Source organism: Triturus cristatus, chromosome 2_1 (genome assembly GCF_964204655.1).
Source record: "Triturus cristatus chromosome 2_1, aTriCri1.1, whole genome shotgun sequence".
NCBI lineage: Eukaryota > Metazoa > Chordata > Amphibia > Caudata > Salamandridae > Triturus > Triturus cristatus.
In genome coordinates, this window is record NC_140581.1 from 348,193,767 (window position 1) to 348,213,229 (window position 19,463).

General features: G+C 44.4%; 1 protein-coding gene across 1 annotated transcript in view; it reads left to right on the plus strand.

Moving 5' to 3' along the window:
- LOC146864180 (sodium channel protein type 4 subunit alpha B-like) overlaps nt 1–19,463 on the plus strand; it is a 1,025,953-nt gene that overhangs the window by 209,689 nt on the left and 796,801 nt on the right. Inside the window, exon 4 of the mRNA XM_085638948.1 lies at nt 12,014–12,202. Within this exon, the coding sequence (XP_085495074.1) occupies nt 12,014–12,202 (189 nt within the window). The remainder of the gene's footprint in view (nt 1–12,013; nt 12,203–19,463) is intronic.

The window sequence follows — 19,463 nt, forward strand, 5'->3', positions numbered from 1 at the left end:
ATTAATAACCCCTTAAGTGAAATGTTTGGTGAAAGAGATGGCTCTTCAGTCTCATATCCAACTTTCAGACCGGACCTTCACATGAGGGGGCAACTGGAGCTGCTTGACTCAAGCCCCACTCTGGACAGGACTCTGTTCTTGAGCTGACAACATTTGAGCTCAGCGGCTCACACTAAAATAAACATAGCTAGGTCTACTTGTGGATTTGTGATTTTTGCCTCATGCATAGAGGTGTTATGCAGGAGCCAGTATTTTTCTGTTTAGAAGAGCAAAGAGGACAGATGGCTCCAACACCAGTACAGCAAGAAAAGATGGGCGCTCTTTCCTATGGTTGATACATTTTAGTGTTCAAAAACACACATCAGAACATACATTGAGGGGGTAATTGGATGCGAGGGAATACATGGAAGGGATAGGATGGTTCTAGACGATAAGATGAAATGTTACAGGGGTACGCTGAGTTTATTTGTAATGCACGAATGCCACTTGCCACCTTGTGACCTTCAAAGTCCACAATAACAAAATAACACATGAATAGTGCTTAGTTCTAGTGCTCCACTACTTTCTAAGTGCATTATTTCTTTGAGTGTGCAATTGGTACATGTCTCTCAGTTGATGTGACTGCTGCAGATATCTGTATGTAACCTGTAAATCAATAAATTTGAATGTCAGATTCAATCAGCATTCCACCCTTCCAAAGCAGATAAAACTCCTAGTTTATGGGGCCTCAACAAAATGTTTTTCCCTTGGTCCCACATAAGCCTCAAATAACGTGCTTTCTGAGGACTGCCTAGGGCTAGGAAGACAAAGTGAATGAGTACTACAGGAAGGTGCCGCCATGATAGTACAATGAGATTGGCTCATATTCTACTTATTGAGTCCAGAAGTGCAAGGTAGTTCTGGAAGGACGATGTTGGATGTCTGGTGTTAGTGAGTAGAGTTAATGGACAGCATCTAGATTAGGGTAATGCCCAGGGTCTTAATGTTTGCTAATGGGGCAGTGTGGATATATTCAAGCATATATAACTTGCACTCCAGCTTTAGTTTAGAGAAGAAATGTATAAGTCTTAGCGTAGGCTCACTATTTATTTATGTTTAGGGCAGGAATCTCCAAACGCTTCTGTAGCAAGAGCTACTTATGTTAAATGAAAATGATGAGGAGCTACTCATATTATTAGTGTTTTTTTAGTGGCCATACCACACAAGACTACATTAGTGGCCACTTGCAGTGTGAAAAGGTTTTGTCAGTTTCAAATGCCTTTAAGGGCTAATATATAACCCAATGCTTCTGGCACCAAAGGTTATGGTATTAATAATCTGTTTGCCCAATTCCAAATGATTAATCACTCACATATCAGCTTTAAATATATTTCACAAATTAAACCATTGTTCTCCAACCATGAACGTATGAGTTCTGAAAATACACACATGTTCATATTTAATAAAAACTCTCAGTTTTATTTTACATATATTAGTTCATTCAAGCAAAAATGTCTTATTTAGTAGTCTAGGCTGCACAATGGAGAGCAACATGCAGGTAGCTGCGAAGCTCCCAGTAGCTCATGAGCTACTTGTTAGAGAAGTCTTGTCTACGGTGAACCTAACGTGCTCAATTTAGATGTGTTAACCCCCTTTGCAAAATCCTCTGTACAAGAACAGCTGGGTGTCATCTGCATTATTGTAAAATCTCATTTGTTTGGTAAATTGTGAAGTGCCTTTAAACAAGTGGCGTGAAGTAAAGTGATGGAGGCCCACCTGCAAAATGGATTGAGGGGATCCACAAGACTCCCATATGTCACACATATATTCATTGGTCTTGGGTTGAATGGTGGTGCCTCTGAAGAGATGGGGCCCATCTGCACCGCACAGTCTGTAGGGGTCTGTGTTACAACCCTGTTATAAACATATGGAAGAAATGTGCAGGTCTTCTGGTCTGTAGTCTTCCTTCCTGATGATAACAAATGACACAACTTCTAAATGTGTGTTAAGAGACACTGGAACCTGGTCAATGGATGCATGATGGTACCTTATCTTGATAGTTAGGATCGAATGATGTTTACAGATCCATCATTCTCTTTCTTCTTCCCCCTCTCTCCCTCTGTATCTGTCTTGTCCCCACTCTTTCTCCTTAACTCTAATCCCACTTCACTCTACATTTCTCCATCCCTCTTTCGTACTCCGTCGTTTTTTCTAAATCAATCTTTGCCTGTCACTATACTGCTATCTCTCACTACAAATTTATGTGAACATCTGTTTTGCTATTCCCTTTCCTAAGTATCTATTATATATTCTCTCTAATTTCTCTCTTCCTTCATTTCCCTCTTCCCATCTCATTGTCTTTCTTGTTTTCTCTCTCACTTTCCCTCTTCCTTTCTTTAATCATTCGTCCTCTTTACTCTCTCTTACTCCCCCTTTTTCTGCTCTCTCTGGTCTTGTATCTCTCTTTCTTTTTTCACACTCTCTGTTTTTCACCTACCCTTGCTCTCTCTGTTTCACTTTTCATCTTCCACTCTTGTTATCTCTCCCTTTCTGCCTATATCGGTTCCCCTCTTACCTCAGGAAACCCTTTTTTTTAGGTCTCGCCTGATTCAGCGCTTGCGCTGATCTGGCCGAGACATTTTGTAAACGGGCTTTTTAAAAGTGCTGCCGTGGCCTAAAGCTACAGTGCACATGAACGTGCACGCGCGCCCTCCGTTGCACGCGATCGTAATCGCGATTGCGATCACTTTCACTTTCGCGGCCGCGTTGCCAAAGCTTGTTGACAAATAGTATGTAGCCTGGCCCCATAATCAAGAAACATGTTCAGGTATTATGTTTCTTACACGCCCTTTGTTAATTTGTGCTTTACAATGCGATGAAAATCGACCAATTCCCTGTTTCGGTGACACCTTTCTGCCCTAAAGGCATAATATGATCAAGTTACTTCGCGCCTAAGTAGACGCCGGGCAGCACGATACACTATCACGTTTTCATAGCTGGACACCACTGACTCGTGTGGAATGTTCCATTATTTTGCTGTGGGGGTGTTTGTATTGTTTCATGATGTTGTTATGCAGATGGCATTGATCTGCTGCCCTGCGGTATGAGGAGGTGAAGAGGCATCAGGACTGCTGTGCTCAGCTCCTTGTCTATGTCCAGTACGGCACTGGGGTTAGGGGGGCACTGCTGCCCTTTGATGTCCGAGCCCACTGTCCCCCATCAACAATGGAGCCCTCTCGGGGCTGCTGGGAATCCCGCCATTCTTCTGGCAGTCTTTTGATATCTAGAGGCCTCCGTCCTCTGACCTCTGCACTCCAGCACAATGATCCTTTCCAAGCATGGCCACTCGCGTCAGAGTTCCTCAGCCCGGACAGAGGAGCAGGCGGTGCTTTCTCTGCTGTCAGACAGCTGCGCATCTTCTTTCCCTCGTCCCAATACTGGAATAATATTTTTTCGTTTTAGCATCTATATACTATAAGTCTAAGGATATGCTGGAACCGTTATGAACTTTTACTTATCTACAGTCTTTTCTATGTATTTATCTTTTACGATGCCACATGTTAAAATATGTGAATGGGACAGAGGAGCAGGCGGTGCTTTCTCTGCTGTCAGACAGCTGCGCATCTTCTTTCCCTCGTCCCAATACTGGAATAATATTTTTTCGTTTTAGCATCTATATACTATAAGTCTAAGGATATGCTGGAACCGTTATGAACGTTTACTTATCTACAGTCTTTTCTATTTATTTATCTTTTACGATGCCACATGTTAAAATATGTGAATGGGTGCCAACTATTAAATCGCTTTGTTTTAGCTCCCTCTCATAAACTGTCCTCCACTTGAACGCAATGCGAAGGGAACATTGAAGTACTCCCTCATCGCCCTTTGTTTCCACATTTCGGCTTGTATCTTTAGTAGCCAAAACAGTAAAAAAAAAAAATTCTCAGGATGAGGGAACAGCATGTCTTTTAGAGACAGGTGAACATAAATGTCTCATTTAATTTAACACTCATGCTCAACATATCTCTAGCAAGACTGATTAAATACTCTATGCAAAAGCTGTTGTGAGTCATTCCTACCATCTCTTTTGTTTTGAGCTCCAGAGACGGGTTGCTGTTGAGCAATAAGACTCGACTCACACCGAGGCATTTTAAATCATGGGTAAAGTGGGCTGAGGCCCCCCCAGCCTTTGAGGCCCCCTGATAAAGCTAGCTGTGTTCTGCAGAGAGCCTTGCCCTTATGATCTTGAATAATTCTTAAACAAATTGTTTTAAATACAATTTTCATTTACTTCTATTTTAATATGGGTGATGTGTTCGATTCTATCACATACATTTTGCAGAGAAATGTTGTGTTTGTCTCATTCAACATCCATAAAATAGTTTTGATTAGATTAAAACAGGACCTCCTATATGAGAAATGGGAGGGTGTCACAGAGATTATTTGCAGTAATATTAGTGAGCTGCTGCTGTGTTAAAATATTAAAAATATGTCACTATCCCTGAATATTCTATGTAAACGCATTTAGAATTTGGACACGTGTGCCTGTGCACTGTCAGTGACCTGGCCAAAGAGGGCATGAAAAAGCTTGAATTGGATCATAAATTCAAAGCAGTTTCGAACAGGGGTCCCCAAAATACGTTTGGCCCAGGGCCCCCAACATCCTTAAGCTGTCCCTGCACTAAGGGCTATACGTACAAAGTAAAATTATGTTAGGATGCATGTTCATGGTGCTAGCCAGCGAGATGATTTCTCTCCTTTCAGAACAGCAGAAATGCTTTGTTTGCCTCGATAAACCTGTGCCCGACAGACACCTGCTTGTTTCCTCATTAACAGAGGTTAGTTGTTATTGGAAATCCTCAACTCCTCTTTAGCTTCTGAATTGGCCTATATTACATTTAAAAATGCAGAGTCCACCCCGCTGCTGAAAATCCCATGCTGTCCTGTCCTAACAAACTGCACATCCTTTTCCAGTCTTGTGGCTGGCACTCTTGATGACAGCCAGTAAACAATCAACAACAGTCATTTATTTAAGGAACCCATATCTTTAATCTACAGACTGAGGCCTGCATTAGACCAGCACATGGGGCATAGTTGATGGTGAAGGCAATACTTGTTGATCTTAGAATAGCGGTAGATGGTGCTGGTGTTGGAGGCCTCAGTTTACTGTGTCTTTGCAACATTCAGCATTGTTGCCCAAACTGCTTTCCTTAAAAGGGTCATTATTTATTTTATTTGTTTTATAAAGTGCAAAAATATTTCCTTTTGGTCTCTTTAGAGCACTATAAGAGAATGTCACATAGAACACACATCTTCCCAGCATCGTTGCCCATAGTAATTAATGCTGCAGAGTCTAGGGTAGGCAGATAGAGCTCAAATCTGATGTGCAGCATCAGAAAATTCTAGACAGTGCAAAACTTTGGCTCCTGAAAATGTCTTGGCCATCATACTCTCCACACATCCTTCCTTGTTGAAAGATTGTCAAGTGAGAGCATCCAGAATTGAAAATAGCTGGATGCTGAATGGAGCTGAGGCTGAAGAGTTTGTTCCATAATCTCAGGACTTGACCCCCCAGGGATCTTACTCCATGCTCTAGGAGAGTTGCTGGATTACATTTGAGGTGACCAATCATAAGTCCCAGGCTGGGAACCACTAAGGTGCCTGATTTGGGGTTATAAGCATTTTACTCAGCTAGACCTTATATACCATGGTTTCAAATATCGTTTACTCCACACCTATGAAGCACATCTGTGGACCCATTTGGTTCTGTGTGCATAGAAAGTTGGTGAAATTAATACAGGAAGTTTTGAGCAATATAGATGTTTGTGTTTTCTATGGAAGAGCCTATGTTAAACAAGCATTGTCATAGCAAATAGTTCTCGCCTATGAGAGCTATTGGCTTTGGCAAAGTTTTGTAGCCACGCTGTACAGCAGTGCAGATGATTTGCAGTGTGGCTAAACTAACTTAATAAAGTGCTAAAATGCAGCTAGGGTTAATGCACTTTTTTTTAAAGTGCGTTAGTGCTGGATACATCATAGTCCTTTTTAGGTCTCGCCTGAGCCAGCGCTTTAGCGCTGCTCTCACAAGAGCTTTTGTAAAAGGGGGATTTGGAAGTGCAAACCAGTGCTTTCAGGCCGCCAACTACAGTGCATGTGCGCCGGGCGCGCGCACCATTTGGCAGCCTGCTGATCACTTTCGCAGCCGCTTTGATGTTCTCAGTGAGCCGCGCGGCCACTGAGAACATCAAAGCGGCCGCGAAAGTGCACACCATTTGCCACCCCCTCCCTTATCCCACTTCCTGCTTGTTTTATGTTTGGTTCGTGTGATATAATTCCATAACGTTTTTTTCCCGACATGCCCTCGGGAGGCTGCTCGCGTTGTCAATGAATTTCATAATAATAGCTTTGAGATACAATTTGTTCCTCGCCATCAAGTTAGTTGATGTTACACAGCCACATCTAAGGTGGACCGTGTTACTACACTGACCAGCGGGCCATTAATCACTCTTGACCCGACTGCTTTCAGCACATCTCACAGCGTGAAACCCCTCCGGGGATTGCAGATCCGATCCTGTAAATAGTTCAGACTGCCGTGTGCGCCATTCGCAGCCCCTCTTTGAAAACACTGAAACGCGCGCGCCGGACTCTCTGTTCCGCAGTCACAACACACCAATTAAACGGTGACCGGTTTAACTTGACTGTGCTTTCTATGTGCAATATACCTGGAAATCAATTTTATCAAGGCTTCCCATGCACCAATTGTGCGCAATTAAGGCAGAAATGTTGCCACTGCTTCCTGACTAGATTCAATATGAATGCCCTCGCTGCACCCCGCGTGCCACTTTCTGCCCGTTATTCTGTTTTATTGTCACAAATCGAATTGAGGTCCAACGCATAGGTGAAATATTCGGTGAACAAAACAAGCATTTGCAATGCAATAGGTCTCGCAGTAACACGAGTTAAAGCTATTGGCATTGTAAATGACAATGCCAATAGGCATTGTTATTTGCAATGTCAATAGCTCAAACTCGCGTAAATGCGAGACCTAATGCATTGCAAATGCTTGTTTTTACTTTCTTCCCCTCTCTGTCAACCTCTTCTATTTTCTTGCTGCTATATGTTTCATTTATATACACAAATATTAAAATGTGGCAGGAGTTTCCTGTGCCTTAAATCCTCCTCGGATGTCATCACTGGGACCCAGATTTACTAATATTTTGGTTTGTAAATAAGCCACTTGTTGGGCTCAGCCATGTTGCAAAATGTTATTTGTAATTTAAAAAGCCATTCAAATCCGATTTGTGTGGCTTTGCTTGAAAGTTTTCAAAAAAGTAACAGAAGGCAGCGCTTAGCACTATCTTGCGTTACTTTGAGTCAGGGAGGTGTCCCATGGGTGGAGCATGGGCGTTCCCTTGCATCCACTCATGGATTTTGACACAATCTCAGATTTATTAGGGTGAGTAAACCTAGAATTGCAGCAAAATGGTACGCCTTCCTGAACCAGGCATTACAAAGAGAAACATTTGTATTTCTCTTTGTTAATTCCACTTTCTATGCATGCTGCATTCTGGAAAATGACTTTAAGAATTGTTTTTGTGCAGGAAGGTAACTCTTTCTGCACAAAAACAATCCTGCCTGTAACGCAGGTACCCTTGCACCATGGTGCAAGGGTGCCTGCTTTGGTGCCAGTCAGCACACAGTGCGCAAGTGCAGGGAGACAGCAAAAAGGTGCCATACTTTAGCAGATATGACGCATTCTGCTGTGTCCATTTCATGCAAAGCAGAGCAGCAACATTGCTTGCTGCTCTCCTTTGCATGAGAAATGAGCAAATATCCCGCCTTATATTTATTTAATGCATATATTTTACCTGCAGTCTGTCTTTCATACTGGAAACTGTTGCTGAGCCGGATAATACATTGTGCAATGTGGCGGGTGACACAGATACCTTATATTAAGATTTTTCATCCTGAGCACTTTATTTGTACCTGTTCTCAATGGACCTACTACTACAAGTCCCAGAATGCAGCTAGCTGTTACCTAATAGTGTCACGCGTGACAAGGGACAGCAATACAAGAAGAGTAAGCTATTGTTGGGACAACATGCCGCATAGCGCTTGAACTAGAACATGTTTAGGATTTGCATAGAACTGGTATAAGAATCAACGTACACACCTGTGCTATGATGACCATGTGCCCTCGCCGAGCAGTGAAATAATTTTGCTACTACACCATGTGCTGGTGCTTATGTCATACCAAGTGCGGCTGGTGATGTACATAGAGGCTGCATCTGTCTTCCCGAATTCTTCAAAAGAAAACAGAGCCTCCAAGATCGGAGGGGAGAGCAATTGCGCAGATGACAGATTGGTTAGTTTGTGAGAGTTCATAATGTATCTCTTACAGCTTCCACTATTGTTATATACAATGTTCTGGGGAATCATGAAAAAGTTATGTTAGCCTTGTTAAAATGCAATCCATTGTTTTTATGCGAACTTTCGCGTCCACTGAAGCTCTGCAACACCACCTGCCATGCTCGTCCTGAACATTAAAACAAAACTCATTTGTCGGACCTCCTCACATTTGGACCTCAGGCACGCACTGTTTTTTTTTTAGTTTGCAGAAAAATGTCATTGTTTTTTTTATCAAAACAGAAATTTCTAAATTGCTGTGATGGGTTGGTGTCTCTATTGCCTTCCATCTCCGCTGCAAGTGCAGGTCCTGCTCGAAAAAGGTTCCCTTTAATTAGAGTGACACGCGTCGCCATTTAATTCTCAATTGCCTGCTTTTAAACAGCGAGAGGAATCTTCACCCCGTCTGCTAGCAGCGAGCCTCCAGCCTCCAGCAGCAGCCCCCCTGAAGATTTTCACTCGATGCGAGGCACAAGATGGCTGCCAACACTTCCTGGTTTGAAGTGTTGGCAGCCAATTAGAGCCAAGCTCTTGCTGGGGGGGTTAGGCTCCGCCCAGATATCAAAACGTTTTCTTTTTTGGATATATCTCAGGAACTACTGAACGGATTTACACCTTTTAACAAAAAGGTCTCTTTCTGAACCAAGGGCTACCTTTTTGCAAAATGTTTGGGACCCCCCTTTTATCTTGGCCCCCACTTGATGAATCACCTTGAAACTTTCAAGACAGGAGCTGACCGGAGCAGGCCATACGTTTTTAAAATTTCACGAAGATTTGTGAACAGGCGCCAAAGTTATTGGGAAAACAAAAAACGCTTTTCCTATGGAAACTAGGTCCTAACTACAGCTATCTACGGGCGACCGACAGCAGTATACATATATATATTCACTGAAAAAAACATAGGTTTCACACACGTTATAGTTAGGAATTAGCATTTAAAAAACCTTGCAAATTCACTTAAAAAACCATAGGTTTCACACATGTTATAGTTAGCTGGACATTTCACTCGTGAAAAACCATTGAAATTCCCCCGTTATAGTTAGTGCAGGCAACTATAACTCATGCAACCGCAATCCTCTGCTGATGATGTCAGATATTACATCACTGTATTTAGACACTTATTTACCCATGTCTTCTTCCATTAATTTTTAGCTATACATATATTACAAATATTTTTTTTTTCAGAAAGACACATATGTCATCAGTGATGTAATATCTGACGTCATCAGCAGAGGATTGCGGTCGCGTGAGTTATAGTTGCCTGCACTAACTATAACGAGGGAATTTCAATGGTTTTTCACGAGTGAAATGTCCAGCTAACTATAACATGTGTGAAACCTATGGTTTTTTAAGTGAATTTGCAAGGTTTTTTAAATGCTAATTCCTAACTATAACGTGTGTGAAACCTATGGTTTTTTCAGTGAATTTGTACGGTTTTTTAAATGCTAAGTTATGTATTTATTTATTTATTTATTTTTTAAGGTTTTTCACCGTGCGCGCACGGTGCGCTTCGCGCTGATTCGCGGTGATTCGCGGTGATTCATCAAGCGCCCACGTTACGCAGTTCGTGGAATTTTTCCGTTTCAACCATACGCGCACGCTGCGCGCACCCCGCGATTTTTCGTAAAAAAAATAAAACAAATTTTGGCCCTTGGGGGTCCTTCTGGGACCCCCTGACAAAGGCTAGGGGGTCAGGAACTGTCCACCCTGCACCCTTTTCACGTTCTCCACCTTTGTTTTTCACCCCCTCAGACTGCGAGAGACAAAATGGCGGCCGACACTTCCTGGTTTCGACCGATTCGAATGTTTACTAAGATCTAACAACCAATCAGAATCGCGCTCACGCACGTCAGCGTGCGCGTACGGTAAGGATTACCGTACGCGCACGGTGCGCGCCCATAGATATATATATTGATTTAAATGCTATTTTCTCAGGAAATACTGAACAGATTTACACCAGACCTGCAAAAGGCACATCCCTGACCTGAGGACTACCTCTCTGCCAAATTTCAAGTAATTCTGTTCAGCCGTTCGGGCTGTAGCTTGGACTAAAGGTCCTATGGAAAAATGCATGGGGAAAACGAGTTTTGGGACCCCCCCTTTTTCTCAGCCCCCGCTTGACGAATCCCCTGAGACTTTCAGGGAAGGAGCGGAGCGGAGCGCCCCATCTATTTTGAAAATTTTGCGAGGATTCGTCAATCGGCGCCAAAGTTATTCCAAATAGAATGTTGCGGATTTCCTATGGAAACATGGTCCTAACTATAACCGCCAGTAGATAATATATATATATATTCACTTAAAAAACCATAGGTTTCACACGTGTTATAGTTAGCTGGACATTTCCCTCATAAAAAACCAATGAAATTCCCCCGTTATAGTTAGTGCAGGCAACTATAACTCACGCGACCGCAATCCTCTGCTGATGACGTCAGATATTACATCACTGTATTTAGACACCTATTTACCCATGTCTTCTTCCATTAATCTTTAGCTATACATATATTACAAATATTTATTTTTCAGAAAGACACATATGTAATCAGTGATGTAATATCTGACGTCATCAGCAGAGGATTGCGGTCGCGTGAGTTATATTTGCCTGCACTAACTATAACGGGGGGATTTCATTGTTTTTTTACGAGGGAAATGTCCAGCTAACTATAACATGTGTGAAACCTATGGTTTTTTAAGTGAATTTGCAAGGTTTTTTAAATGCTAATTCCTAACTATAATGTGTGTGAAACCTATGGTTTTTTAAGTGAATTTGTACAGTTTTTTAAATGCTAAGTTATGTATTTATTTTTTTTCAGGTTTTTCACCGTGTGCGCACCGTGCGCGCGCTGTGGGCGCTCGGTGTGCTTCGCGCACAGAGCGCCCACGATGCGTTGTGCGTGCCGTGCGCGCACGGTGCACGCACCCCGCGCTTTTTCGTCAAAAAAATAAAAAAACATTTTTTCAGCCTTAGGGGTCCTTCAGTGACCCCCTGACAAAGGCTAGGGGGTCAGGAACTGTCCACCCTGCCCCCTTTGCATGTTCTCCACCTTTGTTTTTCACTGCCTCAGACTGCGAGAGACAAAATGGCGGCCGACACTTCCTGATTTCGACCGATTAGAATGTTTACTGACATCTAACAACCAATCAGAATTGCGCTCGCGCACGTCACCGTGCGCGCACGGTGCGCGCTTATAGATAGATATGTACTTTTAACTGAAATTTTCTCAGGAACTACTGAACAGATTGACTCCAGATATTCAAAAGGCACATACCTGACCTGAGGACTACCTTTCTGCCAAATTTCAAGTAATTCTGTTCAGCAGTTCGGGCTGTACCTTGGACTAAAGGTCCCTATGGAAAAATGCATGGGGAAAACGCGTTTTGGGACCCCCCTTTTTTCTCGGCCCCCGCTTGACTAATCACCCCGAGACTTTCAGGGTAGGAGCGGAGCGGAGCGCCCCACCTATTTTGAAACATTTGCGAGGATTCATATTCACTATCCAGTCCCCTCTATTGGCCTAGAAACAGAATGACTGCCACTGCCACTGATTAAAAGTATAGTACTTAACTATTTGTCACATATAGTATTTGTCCTGTCTCCTGGATGAACATAATTTCATATTTTTCCTTTCAGGTGTTGCGTTCATCTGGAGAACAGAGTACAATACTGTTTGCCTTTACAGTTATGTTTGGAGCTTACTACATTGTAAACCTTGTCCTGGCTGTTGTGGCAGCGAGTTATGAGAAAGAAAACAGAAGACAGAGAGAAATAAAAGAAGAGCAAGAAAGAATCCTGAAATTGAAGACCATGATGGAAAGAGCAGTACGTGTTTTGAGTGCTACTTGTGTAATCCCACTTGTTGTTGGTATGGATATTAAAACATGTCCATACCCACTTAAACATTAAGGGGCTTATTTACAAGCCCCATGCGCCACTTTTGCGTCACTTTTCCCATGTTAAAAGTGACGCAAAAGTGGCGCAAGAGTCTTGTAAATAAGCCCCTAAGACTTTAGCGCCATGCACTATTAAATGAGAAGGTGATTATAGTGCTTAAAAACAAGTGATTGTGGGCCCATTACCTAGGATGTATTCTTCAAACTTGTGAAATGTAAAATAAATTGCATAATGGTTTATTAACAAATGTAATAAGTTTTAATCAACAAACCAGATAGAAAAGCTGTAGAATCATTAATTTTATCAGAACTAAAATACTGTTCATTTAAATTTGGATGGAAATTTTTGATGTAGCACAACAATCACCTTCTTCACTGGACTGCATATCAGAATATCAATAACAAAAAGATTGTCTGTGATAAGCAATGTGTTAATGCACCGAGTGCATATTTTCTGTTATGAATAGCAGTGGTGTGATGTCGCTGTAATTAAAATATAGGACATAATATTTTAGTCGGACTACATTTATACCACAATATTTAGGTGCAATATTCTCCAATGAATGCCAAATCAGGTCCCTATATTGCCTTGGCTATATGAGAGGGCTACTTAATCTTCCATGTGGATTGGTCCGTAGGACAAGGTGATGGGATTGCCATTAATTATTGCTTGACATTTGGATGCACCACCACCAAGCTACGGGATTTGGAATCAACTGAGGGGTTAGTTTTCTCTCTCAAGATCTCAGACCAATTCTCCCTCTTGACTGCATTGGTCTAGCATCCTCCTAAATAATCTTCTAAGTTCTTGGAAGCATTTATTAATGTAATCACCCCTTTCTATCTACAATATTCTAATTTTGTTGTATTGGGGGACTTCAATATGCACATGGAAGACCCCAATTGCAGATTTGCAGATCAGTTTAAGGACTCTGTGACTGATCTCAATTTGGTACAACTAGTCAAGGATGCCTCTCATAAATGTGGGCCTACCCTTGACTTGATTTTTTCTAATTACCCCTATTTTGTTATGGTTCCTCCACTTCAAATAGCCTGGACCAACCATTTCTTAGTTCCCTTTTATGTGTCTCATGCTGTTGCTCACACTGACACCATTAGGGCCAAGGCAATTTCTAGCTCAAGTTTGTTAGACGTATTCTCAAATCGAGGTAAACATGTCTGTGGGAAATGGTTGAAGCAGTTAGCCTGTTCAATTTGGCATTGCCACAAGGTTTTGATAACTGGCACCAATAAAAACCTGTACTATGAAGAGAATTGTAAGCTCATCCAGTCTTCAAGGAAAACAAGAATCTGCAATGCAATAGGTCTCACATTGTCATTAGTTTGAGTTATTGACATTGTAAATGACAATTTTGTTTTTGTTATTCTTTTTTAAAACATAAATAAAAGGCATTGTTATTTACAATGGCAAAATAAACTTCAAACACATACCCTTGCTGTTTTTTAAGTTGCAAAGAGGAAACTTCTGGAGTCCTTGTTCTTGGCCGGTGGAGCAAACGCTGTGAGGGGCAATAAACCAGGTTGGACCAACCTCCAGCTCACATGCAGAGCCACTCATGCGCCATGGAGAAGGAAACAACAGCGGGCGGCAGCCATGGTAAATTGAAGTGCACCCTTGCATAAACAACGTACGGATTACGCCTGCCCTTCCATTCTGAAAATGTACAGCACCACATTGATCTACTTCCTGGACTGTTCCCTCCGACGTGCGAGGGAACAGCCCTGCTCTGCCAGTAGCTACCACGCCCTTAGTGAAACACCAGCCTCAAACACTACAAAGTACAACTCCCCGACACACAGAGACCCAATGGCTATAAATAATAGATTACACTCAAATCATGGCACACAAACCGGGGTATGTGCCCGATATTTTATAGCATGGGAGAGAGAGTAGCTAAGAAATTGCACCCCTGGTGTACGGGCGAAATTACTTGCAAACGGGCTCTGCACCAAGGGAAAAAAAAGTGATTATAGTTTAAAGTTTAGAGTTGTTCCAAAAAGGTACTTTGAAAAGTTTCTCTTGATGGCTGGTTGACAGTGCACTTCTCATTAATTTCGTTTTTGAAATTTCGTAATTTCAGGTCTTAACATGCTTATAAGTATTCACATTGCTAGCACTTAACCTTGTACACAACAGTGCACTTGCAGCACCGACACAAATAAACGTACAGGCAGGCACACGTTATGTTTGTATTTAGTTACCTGGACTTTGGAGTTTCCATTAAAAGATATTGAAGATGCTTACTACTGTTTTTTAAAGCTACAACCCAGCTGGATGCTAGCTACTATAGCTACCAGACCCAGAAGGGGGGAAACTATGTTCAACTCATTCAGGAAAAGCCTTGTGATCACAGCACATCTTATGGCCCACGTCATCTTTAATAAGCATCCAGCATAGTGATTAATTATGAGGGTCTCAGCGGTAGAACTGCAGAGACCCATCACTGACTGCCAAAAACACATTCTAAATAAAAAACAGAGCCGATTTTACCTGCTCTCTGTGGCTCAACACAAGCTCCTGCGCAGGCAACGACTCCTTGAATAAATTAAGCATTTGCAATGCAATAGCTCTGTCTGGGAGGGGTAGTGCACTGGACCAGCACTCGCGTAGCCTGGGGAGCCCAGGGGAGGCCTCGCTCGCTGGCAGCACAATGAGGGACCACACACACAGTTTACAAGTTGGGCGCGAACTGCCGTTCTTCCGCCCGTTTATTATTTATATGTACGCGCTCACGTCCTTGACGTGAGCGCGACCTGCGCGCGTTCAACAGCGCTCTAGCGGAAACGCTAGAGCGCTAACTGTAACACGTACTACTGTTTTTGAAAGCTACAAACCAGCTGGATGCTAGCTACTATAGCTACCAGACCCAGAAGGGGGGAAACTATGCTCAACCCATTCAGGAAAAGCCTTGTGATCACAGCACATCTTATGGCCCACGTCATCTTTAATAAGCAACTAGCATAGTGATTAATTATGAGGGTCTCAGCGGTAGAACTGTAGAGACCCATCACTGACTGCCAAAAACACATTCTGAATAAAAAACAGAGCCGATTTTACCTGCTCTCTGTGGCTCAACACAAGCTCCTGCGCAGGCAACGACTCCTTGAATAAATTAAGCATTTGCAATGCAATAGCTTAAGCCAGGTTGGGCCAACCTCCAGTTCATATACAGAGCCACCCGTGTACCATGGAGAAGGAAACAACAGTGGGCGGCAGCCATGGTAAATTGCAGTGCGCCCTTGCATAAACAAACATGCGACATGCAGAAATCTCAGCACCTGCCTGCAAACGCGGGCGCCATGGTAAATGAAAGCATTGCTCCCGTCTTCATTAAACGTAGGAGTGGAGTCTATTTTGAGGCGCATTTAAAAGGGAGAGCGGGCGGTTGGTAAAATGTTTTAAAGCAACCGGGCAGTAAAGCAGCGTCGTTTTCTCTGGAATGTTTACGCACCTTTGTGCCCACTCCATATGCATCATGTTTGTTATTGGTTAGAGGAGGTGCTTCAGGCGTCTGCTGCTGCTTTCCAAAGCATGGATCGCCGCCAAACTGTTTATCACCAAGTGCCACCTAGAACGAGCTAAACAAACGACCGTTCGAGTAGGAATGCAGTGATTGCCCGCAGATGAGACACATTCCTTCTAAACAACGTTCCTGTCTTACTAGCAGCAATTCCCCACCTCACGCATGTTCACAAGTGAGAGTTAGTGAACAAAACAACCGCCACCCGCCTTGAGGGGCCCCCTCCGCCTCCCGAAGGCGATAGTCCGCTCTGCCCACACCCATGTAAACCACCTCCGACCTCCTTCGCATCTCTCACCGCACAAACACCCATCGTACGGCCCCCCGTGGCAGGTCTGTCAAGTGCCACCATAGGCCCACTGTTATTTACAGGAATTATAGTAATCCCTGTGACTGGCCTGGTGGAGAATGCGGGGGCAGCATCTAGTGAGTGCTGTGTGCGGCGCCGGCCACCATTGTCAAACTAAAAGTACACTTGGCGCACTGAATAACGAGGCTTGGCCCGAGGGAAATGGCAACAGGAGCACACTGCGCCGCCTGGGGTCCCAGAATGTGGTAAGAGAGCTCACTCGAGGTGCATTTTAAACAAGCTGTCGGCGTTGTGAGCAAAATATAGTGCGTCCCGGCTAATGAAGTAGACCATGTAATGCCGCAAGTGAAAGATCCAGTCCAGGTGGGTCGTCCCAAAAGGAGGCAGGGCGGTAACAAGGAGGGACTAGGCAGCCTCCTTTTCAATCAGAAGCCAGCGTTTAGCATGGAGGATGGCACCACCCAATCAAAAATCGGAAAGCGTACTGATGACAATAAGCCTCGCAGAGCGAGGAGCGCATGCGCGCTCCAGCGCAAGGTCTGCGAGACCTAAAAACCATGATGTAAACAACTTGAAAGGAAACGGAGGTTGAATTACGACACTGAGGGAGAGCGGGCATATAACATTGCTTGTGGACTTGGGTCTGAGGAAATATCCCCCATTAGGAACCTGAATGCAATTTAAATGTAGGCCTCTTTGTTTTGACAATATAGATGGGGTTGATGAGTCAGGGCTGTCCAGGGTGGATTGACTAGTAGAGAGGAACACTCTCAAAATAGGTATAAAGTCGTACTCTTATATGGGTGTCGTTCATCTGCAATATCCAACCATTTGTGGAACTCCAGGATTGCCAGATCCCCCTATTTCACTTTTTTGGGCAAGGCAGAAGTGTTTTTAACCCCTTCCATGCTCATGACGGAACGGTTCCGTCATGAGCCACGGTTGAGCTGTGCTCATGACGGAACCGTTCCGTCATCGGCCCGCCCGCGCACGAACCCTTCAGCACCGCGGCGGAATTCGCCCAGCGCTGAAGGGGTTAACTCCTATCCAAAGCCCAAAGCATGCCAAATCAAATGTTCTGTCCTGGAATGTGACTGGCTTACACCCCAAGCTTAGTGACCCTGATTGGGGACTGTTTATCAAACAATTCAATATTTGTTTACTTCAAGAGACTTGGTCTTTAGACGGTGCACATGGAGCAGGCTTTTTAATGTTTTTGTACCAGTAACCACAAATAGTAGGGGACGCCCCTCCGGATGTCTCCTAGTATGGACACGCATCTCTCTGAATATTTCCTCTTGCCCCCTAAGTATAGCATCCTCAGATATATAAGGTATAAAAATTGTTGGGGAGAATAAATCTGTGCTCTACCTGTTAAATGTGTATAATAGGGGGGATAGAGTTAGCAGAGAAACCAGTTTAGAAACAACTGTGGACATAACTTGAGAAGTGTAATCCACATCGTCCTATAATTATTGGGGGCAACTTCAATACTACATTTGAACCACTAGATAGTTATGGTTGTTTATGTTTACCATCCGAGGTGGAAGATGAGGAATGAGGGATACCCGTGCTCGAGATTCCACCTGTAAAGAGGTGGACAGAGGTAGCATACCAGTTGCTCTCACTTACGTTATCTTATAGTCTGAGGGCCTCTAATGAGCAGACAACATCAGACTTACATGCTTTACATACCTATAATCGAACTGGGCGTACTAGTAGGATACATTATATACTGCTTTCCGTTTCTTTTGGGAATTCTTTTGATGATAGCACGATTATTACTAGATGTGATATTGACCATATTGTCCAATTTATTTGCCCATCATGAGCAAGTCCAATTATCTCGTCTTCAAATGACAAATGGAGGCTTAAATGGGCCAATGTGGCATCTCGGCCGGATTTAGCAATGCCTATGACTAAGGCATTGAAAGAGGCTATAGAGAGTCTGGAGGGTCACCCCACCTCTCAGGTCTCATTACAGGAAGTCAAGACAATACATGCAAAACTTTTTAAAGCTTTAGGGGACTGATTTACACAGGGTCAATGGAAACCCAAGCAAAAGGGAATGGTTTCTACAGGATGGGAAAATAAAGATTGTAAATTAGCTGAGAGGTCGTGGCTTGGCCAACTGCAAGATGGCCGAACTCTAAGTGGGCTCTGCCAGCCAAGCCGCTAATCCTGAAAATTCTTGCGGACTCTCTCGGTGCCGCCCTCCGGCACCAGTCTATTTTGACTCATCTCACCTTGGGGCATCTTTTGCAGCCTCCCTGGGCCCCCATCTGTGCTGGCACGCCATGATCCGTGGCTTGGGCCTGAGGCGGCGTCTGGGCCTCCCTGCTGGCGTGCAGAGGGTGCCCAGCCCGGGCTGCAGTGGTGACACTGATCTGGTCGCAGCGGACCCTTTCAGATGCGGTAATTTCGCTGGTGCTGCCCTGCCACACTGATACTCTGAGCCCAGTGAGTTGCTATCGCCGCAGGAGTCTTGCGGAGGGCCCAGGCCGGCGCTTCACGCAGGAACCTTTCTCCCCCTCCTGGTGCCCGCCACCTCGGCCTGCTTGCTCTGGGCCTCGCGGAATGGGTGGTGTGCCCCATGCTACTCCTCACCTCTCGGCAGCCCTTCTGGTGCACACGCCTGGCTGCCCCTGCCTGCTCCCGGCGGGCACCTTTGAGACCTGCACCCTCGCCGCTTGCTGTTCCGGCCCTGCATCCTGGGCTTCATCTGCTGCCTCTATGGCCCGCGGTGGATTGTCAGGACTGATGCTTTGACCCTCCATTCTGCCACTCCCCGGACTCTCCTGCCTGCGTGATTACTTCCCGGGCCTACTGTATTTGCTCATTTGCTGGACCTGGGCCTTCCTCATGCCCGCCTCCCCCAGCACCGAGACGTCTATAGCTCTGCGGGGACCCGGTGCGGGGCCTTCTGCCTGGAGCCCGAGGGCTCACTTGCTGGACTGTCTCACCCCCCTAGACATTCCCAGCCTGGCCAGACTTGTCGCCCCAAAGCCTCGTCCAACACGCTGCTGCTGCAATCCTCCCACCTCAGGCTCTCATGCTAGCCTGGCACTGGGATCCTCCTGGGCGGCTTGGCTGGCCGTGTTGCACCTCCCCTGCTCTGCACTGCCTGGCCGCCGGACTACTACCACCTCCATTGGCACCCTCTCTTCACTTCTGTCTCTCCTGTGAATCCCAATCTCCACACACGTTGCTTCCTCTGATCCCTGACCCTTGATCTGAAGGGCATACTTGCGTCAGATCATGGGGCAGACTGATCCTAAACAACCGAAGCTGGCATTTGACCAACGCAAAGCATTAAGGCAGGAAGGGGCTGTCACGGA